The sequence below is a fragment of the Scyliorhinus torazame genome, chromosome 1 (genome assembly GCF_047496885.1).
Source record: "Scyliorhinus torazame isolate Kashiwa2021f chromosome 1, sScyTor2.1, whole genome shotgun sequence".
Lineage (NCBI taxonomy): Eukaryota > Metazoa > Chordata > Chondrichthyes > Carcharhiniformes > Scyliorhinidae > Scyliorhinus > Scyliorhinus torazame.
Window position 1 is genome coordinate 366,494,750 of NC_092707.1, and position 12,248 is coordinate 366,506,997.

General features: G+C 45.1%; 1 protein-coding gene across 1 annotated transcript in view; it reads left to right on the top strand.

Annotated features, from left to right (window-relative positions):
* Positions 1–12,248, top strand: part of ppp1r21 (protein phosphatase 1, regulatory subunit 21) — a 156,176-nt gene that overhangs the window by 109,291 nt on the left and 34,637 nt on the right. The window contains 1 exon segment of the mRNA XM_072511215.1: positions 764–856. Within this exon segment, the coding sequence (XP_072367316.1) occupies positions 764–856 (93 nt within the window).

Below are 12,248 nucleotides of genomic sequence, written 5' to 3' on the forward strand. Positions count from 1 at the left end.
GTAAATCTAGAACATTCTTTGAGATGCACTGGGCAGCAAAATAAGGAAGTATAGTTTCAGAAAACTACCAAGAATATTTATTTCCACAAAATGTCAACAGATGGAAAGTGAGGGAGGGTGGTTAGGATCAACATTGAAGAAATAACTCTACTCTGAAATGGACACTTGAATAATATGTGTTCTCAGCAGATAAGATTTGGGGGCGGGGGGGGGGCAGAACTGTTTACATCCAAATCCATGTAATGGCCATGTTTGAGTAACTTGTCAATAATTGTAAAGTAGCTCATGGCCTGTCTCTTTGCTTCATTCTTGTGGTTAGCTTATTGGATGTACTCCGATTGTCTCAAATGGAATTGAAGTTCACTACATTGATTGATTTTGAGTGACCAAATTTGATCGTCTGCATATGCTTTTACTTTAATTGCTTTATTAATTTGCTTGAGAATCTATAGAGCTTTTAGTTCTTGCTAGATTTTAGCTTATTATTGAATTGTGTGAAAAATGAGAAGTTGGGAAGCACAAAATATGATTCTGCATAATTTTATATAAATAGACTTTCCAAAAAGCATGTAATATTATACTTGGATTTTTTATTTGATGCTGCAGGAATTTCTCGTAAGCCTACTTGAATACTTTGCATGGTGAACTATGAGGCTGGGACGTGAGCAATTTATGTGCAGCTAGCAGTGGGAAGAGTTTTTGCCTGTTCAGAGACTTATGGAAAATTGATTGTATTTTTTAACTCTACATCTTTTTCTTTTAGGTACAAAACCTGAAATGCTTCTTCAGGCAAACTATAATGCAGTTTTCACACAGCTTGCTGCTTGTCTTCATTCATTGCATGATGTCATGAAAGGCAAGTCTTTGAAAAGGGCATAAATGCTTTTTTTAAAAGTGAGATGTAAGGATTTTGCTGCACTGTTGTTTATCTGTGCTTTTAGAACAGTAAGACACAGTTTAGAAATAAATAGCCGGGAACAAAATGTAGCAATGATCAGCATATTTCTCATTTATGACCTCATTTTTAACTCTTCAGCTTCTATCCCCAGAGGATCTTATGATGATCAAATTTATTTTAGGATAAGTATGTTGGATATCCAGTGCACTAAAGAATGCCTATCCAGAAGCCAGAACTATGTATTGGATTTGATTTATTGTCACGTGTACCGAGGTACAGTGAAAAGTATTCTGCGTACAGTACAGGCAGATCTTTCCATACATGAAAAACTTAGGACTTGCAGAAATACACAATGTAAATACATAGGTATCAGGTGAAGCATACGGACTGTAGCAATGCTCAGAAGATGTGTGAAGAGATCAGTTCATTCCATTAGAGGGTCATTCAAGAGTCTGGTAACATCGGGAAAGAAGCTGTTTTTGAACGTGTTCGTGCGTGTTTTCAAATATTTTATCTCCTGCCTGATGGAAGAGGTTGGAAGAGAGAATAACCCAGGTGGGAGGAGTCTTTGATTACGCTGCCTGCTTTCTCAAGGCAACATGAGGTGTAGACAGAGTCGATGGGAAGCGGTTTTGTTGTGTATAACATTTCCTGTTTGTTTCTTAAAACTAATGTGCATAGCAATGACACTATGTACACCAGCACAAGACCCAGCTACATGTCTACTCAATTTCCTCCTCCATCATATAATACTTGTGAAAATAATCTGATTCATTTATTCAGTGTCGGAGAAATGAAGATCAAATAAGTTTGTTGTAGGGCGGCAGGATTGCGTCTTGTATATTGTGCAGTAGGATTTATAAACAACAAATTACATTTATATAACACCTTTTACGGTAAGAAAGGATCCCTAGGTGCGTCACAAGGGCAACCAAACAAAAAATGGCATCAGGTCCAAGAAGGTGGTACTGGAATATCAAATCTTGGTCAAAGAACTTATTGAGAAAGAGTTTTAAAGAAGGGGGTTTAGGAAAGGAATTTTAGAACTTGGGGGCTTAGACAACTGAAGGCATAGCTGCCCAGTTGGGTGAAGGGAGTGTAGGAAATCAGAATTGGGAGAAGATGGAATTCTTGTAGGGCTGGAGTTGGATGTCGAAGGCCATGAAAGAATTTTAATTTTATGGTAATGCTGGGCTGGGAGTCAATGCAAGTGATTGAGCACAGGGGTGATGGGCATGCATGAGTTGGTGTGGGCAACAATATGGGCAGCAGAGTTTTGTTTTCAGCTCAAATTTATGGAGTTTGGAAGGCGGGAGTCGATTGAGTTGTTGAATCTGGAAGTAAAGAGCAGTTGCACAATCATTTTATTCATTTGTTTAAATATATTCTATATTTCTTGTGGCTTTTTTCCTTTAACAAAACTTCTGGTTTACTCTTGTAGGTAAATCTATTTCCCCCTGAGTTAAGGTTTTAATAATTTATCTACCAACTGGCCTGAACATGATCTGTATTAACATCCTTTTGGAATTGAGAATGTTCCTGTTTATCTTGATAAAAAAAAAAAAAAATGTTAAAAGAGAGCCCAATTCTCTTTTTCCAATTAAGGGGCAATTTTAGTGTGGCCAATCCACCTAACCTACACATTTTTGGGTTTGTGGGGGTGAGACCTACATAGACACGGGGAGAATGTGCAAACTCCACATGGGCAGGGATCAAACTGGGGTCCCCGACGCCATGAGGCAGCAGTGCACCACCCCTACCGCCTATATTCACATTTATATTATGCATTCATTCAAGTAGTTTTAGATTGCATGTCACTTCCTAGATTTGTTTTTACACTGCAGTCTGCCTTGGCACTAAATGATATCGCCACTGGCAGATCCCAGTGTGCTGCAGCTGTTTGTAATTGATCAATTGTGAATCAAGCCAGTCACTTGTAGTGAGCCAATTTTGTCCAAAACAATCCACATACTTACAGCTTTTGATTTAAATCAGACTCTCAAAATTATTTTATGAAGCCATTTGCGTATGCAATCACAGACCACTTCAAGTAACTGTATGTTAATGCATTTTGAGAAAAGAGTGGATTTGTTGTGTATTTGATATGCCATTGCACGTTTTGATTTCTACTGTGCTCACGGACCAAATGTGATCCTGGCTTCAGATTTTTTGGCATGGTTCTGCATACGTTGGAAAAATGCAAATCAAGGGAATGAAATATAATAATAAAAGCAAAATACTCCAGATGCCAGAATCTGAAATAAAAACTGAAAATGCTGTGAAAACTCTGCTCTGGCAGCATCTGTGAAGAGAGAAACCGTTCACGTTTCAAGTCTGTATGACTCTTCAGTGAAATATAGTGTTTGGTCTTGGTTTCTGGGTGTTAGTTCAGCTTTGAGGAAGGAACTCTGCATACTCAGTTATGTTGATTTGTGAGTTGTCATCCTTGCTCAGGGTGGGCTGCCATGTCAGAGAGAGGCCAGTTTTGTTTTTTGATTCTGTCACCGGGTGTGAGTGTCACTGACCAGGCTAACATGTAATGCCCAACACTCATTGCTTTTCGATAAGTTGGTGGTGAGCCTTGAACTGCTGCAGTCCCTGTGTTGAAGGTATATCCACAGTGCAATGAGGGGCAGTATTCCAGGATTTTGAACCAGTGACAAGTGAAGGAATTACTATGTAGCTGCAAGTCAGGTTGGTGCGCATCTTGGAGAGAAGCCTGCAGCTGGTGATGTTTCTATACATCTTCCCTTGTTTAGCTGGGTTGCAGAGATCACTGGTTTGGAAGTAGTTGTCAAAGGAGTCTTATTGAATTGCTGCAGTGCAAGTTGTAGGTATAACACTGTTGCCACGTTATAGATGGTGGATAGGCTTTGGGGAGGAAGGAGGTGAGTTACTCACCACAGAATTCCCAGCCTCTAACCTTCTTTTGTAGCCACAGAATTTATATGGCTGACCCAGTCAAGTTTATGGTCAGTGATAACTTCTCAGGATGCTGATGGTGAGAGATTCATGCCGAGTCATTCAGCGATGTTAATGTCAAGTGGAGGGGGGTAGATTGTCTTATTGGAGATAGTCATTATCTGGCACTTGCATGGTACCAACGTTACTTGCCACTTTCTGTCCAAACTTGAATGTTGTCCAGATCTTTCTACATGTGGCTACTGACTGTTTCAATATTGGAGGAATCTTAAATGGCATTGAAGAATGTAGAACTTCAGCAAACATCCCACTTCTGACCTAGCTTGGTCAAGGGTTGTCAGGTTCATAGCCTTTGCTTCTTAATATCCCATGAAGTGAAGCAAATTGGCTGAATACTGACAGTATGATGGTGGGAACCTCTGGAGGAGGCCGGGATGTGTCATTTGTGCCATCATTGAGGCGGAAAGCAGGTGGGGAAACCATGAGAGATGAGGGGGGGGGAGGCTACTCCCCCCTTTTTTCTTTTCTTTTTCTCTCCACTGTCCGGAAAATAAAAGAAAAGCACAGCCAAAGCCCGGGATTGTGGGGGGGGGGGGGCAGGGCAGGGGCAAAGGCAAATGGGGAGGAACCATAGACCGATCCAGAGGGCAATGAAATGCACATAGGATCAGTTAAACGAAGGACAAACTAAACCTCTCTGTATAATAAAGGAAATTAGCACGGGCGAGAAAAAAGTGATGTGTATATATATACAACTGTTTATAAATATGGGAAATGCCAATAAAAAGATTTATTAAAAAAAAAAAAAATCTCCTCCCATGATCAACTGGTATATGGCTAAATCCAGGATTGCTTCCATAAAACCCACATCATGACAATTTGGGGCATACACATTTACCAACACTACTGGTGCCCCTCCCAATACCCCACTCACAATCACATATCTCCCACCTGGATCCCTCACCTCCTTCGGACTCACTAATCACATTTTTGTGCTCATTAAAATGACCACACCCCTCTATTTCAAATCAAACCCCGAGTGAAAAACCTGCCTGACCCACCCCTTCCTTAATCTAACCTGGTCCTTCACACGGAGGTGTGTCTCCTGCAAAAAGACAACCACCGCTTTCAAGCTCCTGAGGTGCGCGAACACCCATGACCTTTTAACCGGCCCATTCAGTCCCCGGACGTTCCACGTTACCAACCTTACCCGAGGCTTGCGCCTCCAATCCCCTCTACCGTCCGTCATCTTCCCCACTTAACTCCTGCCCCTTTAATTCCACTCTACCTAGCCCATCCCAGATGGCCCCTTTCTTCACCCTTGACCATGTCATCTCTCTCCCCCTGCCACGACGCAGAAATCCCCCCCCCCCCCCCCCGGCCACCCCTCTTGGCCTTCTCCCCCACCACCTCACTTCTGTTCACCAGCATAACCTGCTAGCGCGGCTGCCCCTGCCCAAAGACACCTCCTAATGACCTCCCCCTCCCTCATTTCCCCCCCCCCCCCCCCCCCCCCCCCCCCTCCTCCACTCCTCAGCTCAAAGAAGAAGGCATACTGCTGGCCTTACCCTCCCCCACCCAAACAAGGACTTCTCCTGAACTCCAGGTAGCCTTCTCCAAAAGCAAACAAACAGATGCTCAACACAAACAGTCCCATAAAACAGGAGGGGGGATGGGAACATCCATCGCCACACAAACATTTCACCCCTACAATTCCTTACAATCTCAACATTGAACAGAACTCCCCCCACCACACACACAAAAAGGCAAAAATCCCCCAATCCTGACCATTACATAGTGCCAGCACCCCGGTTCCCAAGCATTGTCCACTCCGTTCTCCCCCAGTTTATCCTCCTTAATGAAGTCTTCGGCCGCTTCTAAGGTCTCAAAATAATACTCCCGGCCTCCGATCATCACCCATAATTTCGCCGGGTAGAGCACCCCAAAGCTGATCTGCCGCCGGTACAGCACTGCCTTGGCCTTGTTGAAACCTGCCCGCCGTTTTGCCAACTCTGCTCCGATGTCCTGATAAATCCGGACGTTATTTCCCTCCCAGTCGCAGCTACGCTTTTCCCTGGTCCACCGTAGAATTTTCTCTTTCTCCATAAATTTATGGAGTCTCATGATCACTGCCTGCGGCGGCACTTGGTCCACTTTAGGTGCCTTATCTAGCACCCCTTCTGCCACCAGCCCCGCCAGCATCCTCGAGACGTACCTTGTGGCACTCACCTTCCACTCCTTCAGACAGGCCCACTATTTGCAGGTTCTGTCTTCGAGGTATTCTCCTGCTCCTCAACCTTTGCCCTCAGCGTTTTACAAAGGTATCCTAGGAGCCCCATCTCCACCTCCAGAACCACCACATGATCGCTGTGGTCCGAGATCACTCTTTCAATCTCCCGAATCTGTGACCCCTGCACCTCCAAACACCTATCCACCCGCTCCAAAGTACTCTTCAGGAGTGCCACAGCTTCTGCAATGGCCTTTGCATGATCCTCATGCATTTCTTTCCTCGGTTTATGGAATTCCTCCTTGATAAAAGTCATCAGTTCCTGTATCTGGGGCCTTGCAGCTTGCCCTCCCCTGCCTGCATGCTGGAAGAGACTGTCTGTGAAGCACAAGACTGTTTCAACTTTCCAGCCAAATCTCTCGCTGTTTTCTGTCGGGTCCGGTGATCAGAAGACATACCATTCCAGGGGTAAACTACCCCTCTAACATTCACCTACGCCTTTTCATCAAAATTCCACCTGGATCTGGGTAAAAAGCCCTTTTCTGTGACTTTCAACAGGAACAGTCCTTTGTGACCAATCACTCCACGGTCACAAGCGGAAGTAATTGTACTGGTTCTTAAAAGTAATGGTACTGTGCATACGTGTAGATTACAAACTTGCATTAATCGGGTATGTTGGCTGGCCGCTTACCCATTGAGGGTAGAAGAGCTATTTTCAACTCTGGCAGGAGGCAAGACGTTCTCCAAACAAACATGAGTTAGCCTATAAACAGCTCTTGGAGGAGTCAAAACAGCATGCCACAATCAACACGCACAAGAGTTTGTTGGAATACTGCTGCCTGGTTTTTGGGGTGTCTTCCACTCCAGTAATTTTTCAATGGACAATCTGTTGCAGGGTATTCCCCATGTGGCAGTTTCTTTGGACAATATCCTGATCACAAGAAAAACTGAGGAGTAGCACATCAACAACTTCAATCAAAAGAGTTAAGATTTTCAGAGGCAGGTCCGCATCTGAAATGTAGCAAATGCATCTTTCAGGCACAGTGTGGAATATCTGGGTCATAAAATCACAGTGCAGGGTCTCTCCCCAGTTGAGGAAATAGTTTGAACTATCAAGAAAGCACCAAATCCCAAGAATGTGTCGGAGCTCAGATGATGGAGAACGGGTCAGAAAACTTATTTGATTTGCATCACGCATGCTGACAACAGCTAAGACAGGATATTCTCAGCTAGACTTGGAACGACTATCCATCGTTTCTGCTGTGAAATGGTTTCATCAGACCTTTACGGCATTCATTCACCATCTGTACAGGCCACAAGCCATTAATGGGCCTTTTTAGTGAGTCCGATGCATTCCTCCCTTGGCCCAAAGTGAGATTACAACACTGGCCGCTCATATTGTCAGCTTAATGGTACAAGATGCTTGAACGGCTTTCAAATTCTCTGGTGAATGCCAAATAGATTAAACAGTGGATGGACAGGGATTCTGTTTTTGTCCTGGGTGAGAAGATTCCTTATGTAGGGTTGGCCTCCTGTTATAGATGAAGGACTGAGATCATATGTGAAACACAAGGATGATCTGAGTGTGCAGGGTGATTGCATTAGAACATAGAACATAGAACAATACAGCGCAGTACAGGCCCTTCGGCCCACGATGTTGCACCGAAACAAAAGCCATCTAACCTACACTATGCCATTATCATCCATATGTTTATCCAATAAACTTTTAAATGCCCTCAATGTTGGCGAGTTCACTACTGTAGCAGGTAGGGCATTCCACGGCCTCACTACTCTTTGCGTAAAGAACCTACCTCTGACCTCTGTCCTATATCTATTACCCCTCAGTTTAAAGTTATGTCCCCTCGTGCCAGCCATATCCATCCGCGGGAGAAGGCTCTCACTGTCCACCCTATCCAACCCCCTGATCATTTTGTATGCCTCTATTAAGTCTCCTCTTAACCTTCTTCTCTCCAACGAAAACAACCTCAAGTCCGTCAGCCTTTCCTCATAAGATTTTCCCTCCATACCAGGCAACATCCTGGTAAATCTCCTCTGCACCCGCTCCAAAGCCTATAATGCGGTGACCAGAACTGTACGCAATACTCCAAATGCGGCCGTACCAGAGTTCTGTACAGCTGCAACATGACCTCCCGACTCCGGAACTCAATCCCTCTACCAATAAAGGCCAACACTCCATAGGCCTTCTTCACAACCCTATCAACCTGGGTGGCAACTTTCAGGGATCTATGTACATGGACACCTAGATCCCTCTGCTCATCCACACTTTCAAGAACTTTACCATTAGCCAAATATTCCGCATTCCTGTTATTCCTTCCAAAGTGAATCACCTCACACTTCTCTACATTAAACTCCATTTGCCACCTCTCAGCCCAGCTCTGCAGCTTATCTATATCCCTCTGTAACCTGCTACATCCTTCCACACTATCGACAACACCACCGGCTTTAGTATCGTCTGCAAATTTACTCACCCACCCTTCTGCGCCTTCCTCTAGGTCATTGATAAAAATGACAAACAGCAACGGCCCCAGAACAGATCCTTGTGGTACTCCACTTGTGACTGTACTCCATTCTGAACATTTCCCATCAACCACCACCCTCTGTCTTCTTTCAGCTAGCCAATTTCTGATCCACATCTCTAAATCACCCTCAATCCCCAGCCTCCGTATTTTTTGCAATAGCCTACCGTGGGGAACCTTATCAAACGCTTTGCTGAAATCCATATACACCACATCAACTGCTCTACCCTCGCCTACCTGTTCAGTCACCTTCTCAAAGAACTCAATAAGGTTTGTGAGGCATGACCTACCCTTCACAAAGCCATGCTGACTATCCCTGATCATATTATTCCTATCTAGATGATTATAAATCTTGTCCCTTATAATCCCCTCCAATTATAAATCTTGTCCCTTATAATCCCCTCCAAGACTTTACCCACTACAGACGTGAGGCTCACCGGTCTATAGTTGCCGGGGTTGTCTCTGCTCCCCTTTTTGAACAAAGGGACCACATTTGCTGTCCTCCAGTCCTCTGGCACTATTCCTGTAGCCAATGATGACATAAAAATCAAAGCCAAAGGTCCAGCAATCTCCTCCCTGGCCTCCCATAGAATCCTAGGTTAAATCCCATCAGGTCCCGGGGACTTATCTATTTTCAGCCTGTCCAGAATTGCCAACACCTCTTCCCTACGTACCTCAATGCCATCTATTCTATTAGCCTGGGGCTCAGCATTCTCCTCCACAACATTATCTTTTTCCTGAGTGAATACTGACGAAAAATATTCATTTAGTATCTCGCCTATCTCTTCAGACTCCACACACAATTTCCCATCCCTGTCCTTGACTGGTCCTACTCTTTCCCTAGTCATTCGCTTATTCCTGACACACCTATAGAAAGCTTTTGGGTTTTCCTTGATCCTTCCTGACAAATACTTCTCATGTCCCCTCCTTGCTCGTCTTAGCTCTCTCTTTAGATCCTTCCTCGCTACCTTGTAACTATCCATCGCCCCAACCGAAACTTCACACTTCATCTTCACATAGGCCTCCTTCTTCCTCTTAACAAGAGATTCCACTTCCTTGGTAAACCACGGTTCCCTCGCTCGACGCCTTCCTCCCTGTCTGACCGGTACATACTTATCAAGAACACGCAGTAGCTGATCCTTGAACAAGCCCCACTTATTCAGTGTGCCCAACACTTGCAGCCTACTTCTCCACCTTATCCCCCCCAAGTTACGTCTAATGGCATCATAATTGCCCTTACCCCAGCTATAACTCTTGCCCTACGGTGTATACTTATCCCTTTCCATCATTAACGTAAACGTCACCGAATTGTGGTCACTGTCCCCAAAGTGCTCTCCTACCTCCAAATCCAACACCTGGCCTGGTTCATTACCCAAAATCAAATCCAACGTGGCCTCGCCTCTTGTTGGCCTGTCAACATATTGTTTCAGGAAACCCTCCTGCACACACTGTACAAAAAACGACCCATCTATTGTACTCGAACTATATCTTTTCCAGTCAATATTTGGAAAGTTAAAGTCTCCCATAATAACTACCCTGTTACTTTCGCTCATATCCAGAATCATCTTCGCCATCCTTTCCTCTACATCCCTAGAACTATTAGGAGGCCTATAAAAAAACTCCCAACAGGGTGACCTCTCCTTTCCTGTTTCTAACTTCAGCCAATACTACCTCGGAAGAAGAGTCCCCATCTAGCATCCTCTCCGCCACCGTAATACTGCTCTTGACTAGCAGCGCCACACCTCCCCCTTTTGCCTCCTTCTCTGAGCTTACTAAAACACCTAAACCCCGGAACCTGCAACATCCATTCCTGTCCCTGCTCTATCCATGTCTCCGAAATGGCCACAACATCGAAGTCCCAGGTACCAACCCATGCTGCCAGTTCCCCTACCTTGTTTCGTATACTCCTGGCATTGAAGTAGACACACTTCAAACCACCTACCTGAACGCTGGCCCCCTCCTGCGACGTCAAATCTGTGCTCCTGACCTCTATACTCTCATTCTCCCTTACCCTAAAACTACAATCCAGGTTCCCATGCCCCTGCTGCATTAGTTTAAACCCCCCCAAAGAGCACTAACAAATCTCCCCCCCAGGATATTTGTGCCCCTCAGGTTCAGATGTAGACCATCCTGTCTGTAGAGGTCCCACCTTCCCCAGAAAGAGCCCCAGTTATCCAAAAATCTGAAACCCTCCCGCCTGCACCATCCCTGTAGCCACGTGTTTAAATGCTCTCTCTCCCTATTCCTCATCTCACTATCACGTGGCACGGGCAACAACCCAGAGATAACAACTCTGTTTGTTCTAGTTCTGAGCTTCCATCCTAGCTCCCTGAAAGCCTGCCTGACATCCTTGTCCCCTTTCCTACCTATGTCGTTGGTGCCAATGTGGACCACGACTTGGGGCTGCTCCCCCTCCCCCCTAAGGACCCGGAAAACACGATCCGAGACATCACGTACCCTTGCACCTGGGAGGCAACATACCAAACGTGAGTCTCTCACGCTCCCACAAAATCTCCTATCTGTGCCCCTGACTATCGAGTCCCCAATTACTAATGCTCTGCTCCTCTTCCCCCCCCTTCCCTTCTGAGCAACAGGGACAGACTCCGTGCCAGAGGCCCGTACCCCATGGCTTACCCCTGGTAAGTCGTCCCCCCCACAAGTATCCAAAGCGGTATACTGGTTTCTCAGGGGAACGACCGCAGGGGATCCCTGCACTGACTGCTTCTTCCCAGTCCCTCTTACAGTTACCCATCTATCTCCAATCTTTGGTGTAACTAATTCCCTGAAGCTGCTATCTATGACCCCTTCTGCCTCCCGAATGATCCGAAGTTCTTCCAACTCCAGCTCCAGTTCCCTAACTCGGTCTTGGAGGAGCTGGAGATGGCAGCACTTCCTGCAGGTAAAATCAGCAGGGACACTAACTGCATCCCTCACCTCAAACATCCTGCAGGAGGAACATTGCACTCCCTTCCCTGCCATTCCTCTAACTTTCTACCAAGATCTGGCTAACAACTAAATTAAATTTTTATAAAAAATAATAATAATATAATAAAATATGGTACTTGCCTCAGACCAATGGGTTTTATTATTAGGTTAGAGGAGGAGGGCGGGTGGGAGACACTACACGTGTAGTGTCTCGGGTTTCCTCTCCACCAGAATTTATTGGTGAGGGTCTTCCCAGACGTCCGCGGGTCGACTTCCTGATCCCGCCTAAAAAACTAATTTAAAAAAAAAAGAAAAATTTTTTCTTTGGGAGTCCAGGGTGGTTGCTGCACCCTGCTGGTCATTTGCAAGTTATTGATGAAGTCCATGAGGTTCATCAGGGTGCTTCCCGAATGGAAGATTTTAGCAAGGTCGTAGGTTGTGACGAGAAATGGATCAAGACTGGGAGAACAATGCGTGATCTTGCTCTGCGTGTCAAATAAACCAAAAGATGGCGCCACCATCTCCACTCCATCCATGAGGTTGGCCTGACACTCCGTGGTCTCGACTTCATGTGGACTTTACAGGACCGTTATGAGTCGTATGAGCAACATTACAGCTTCCATTACAATAGCAAAGCTAAGGCAAGTTTTGCGACTCGTGGTTTTCTTGATTCTTTGGTTTCGGATAACGGGATAATGTTTACGAATGGTATTTACATAGAATTTACAGTGCAGAAGGA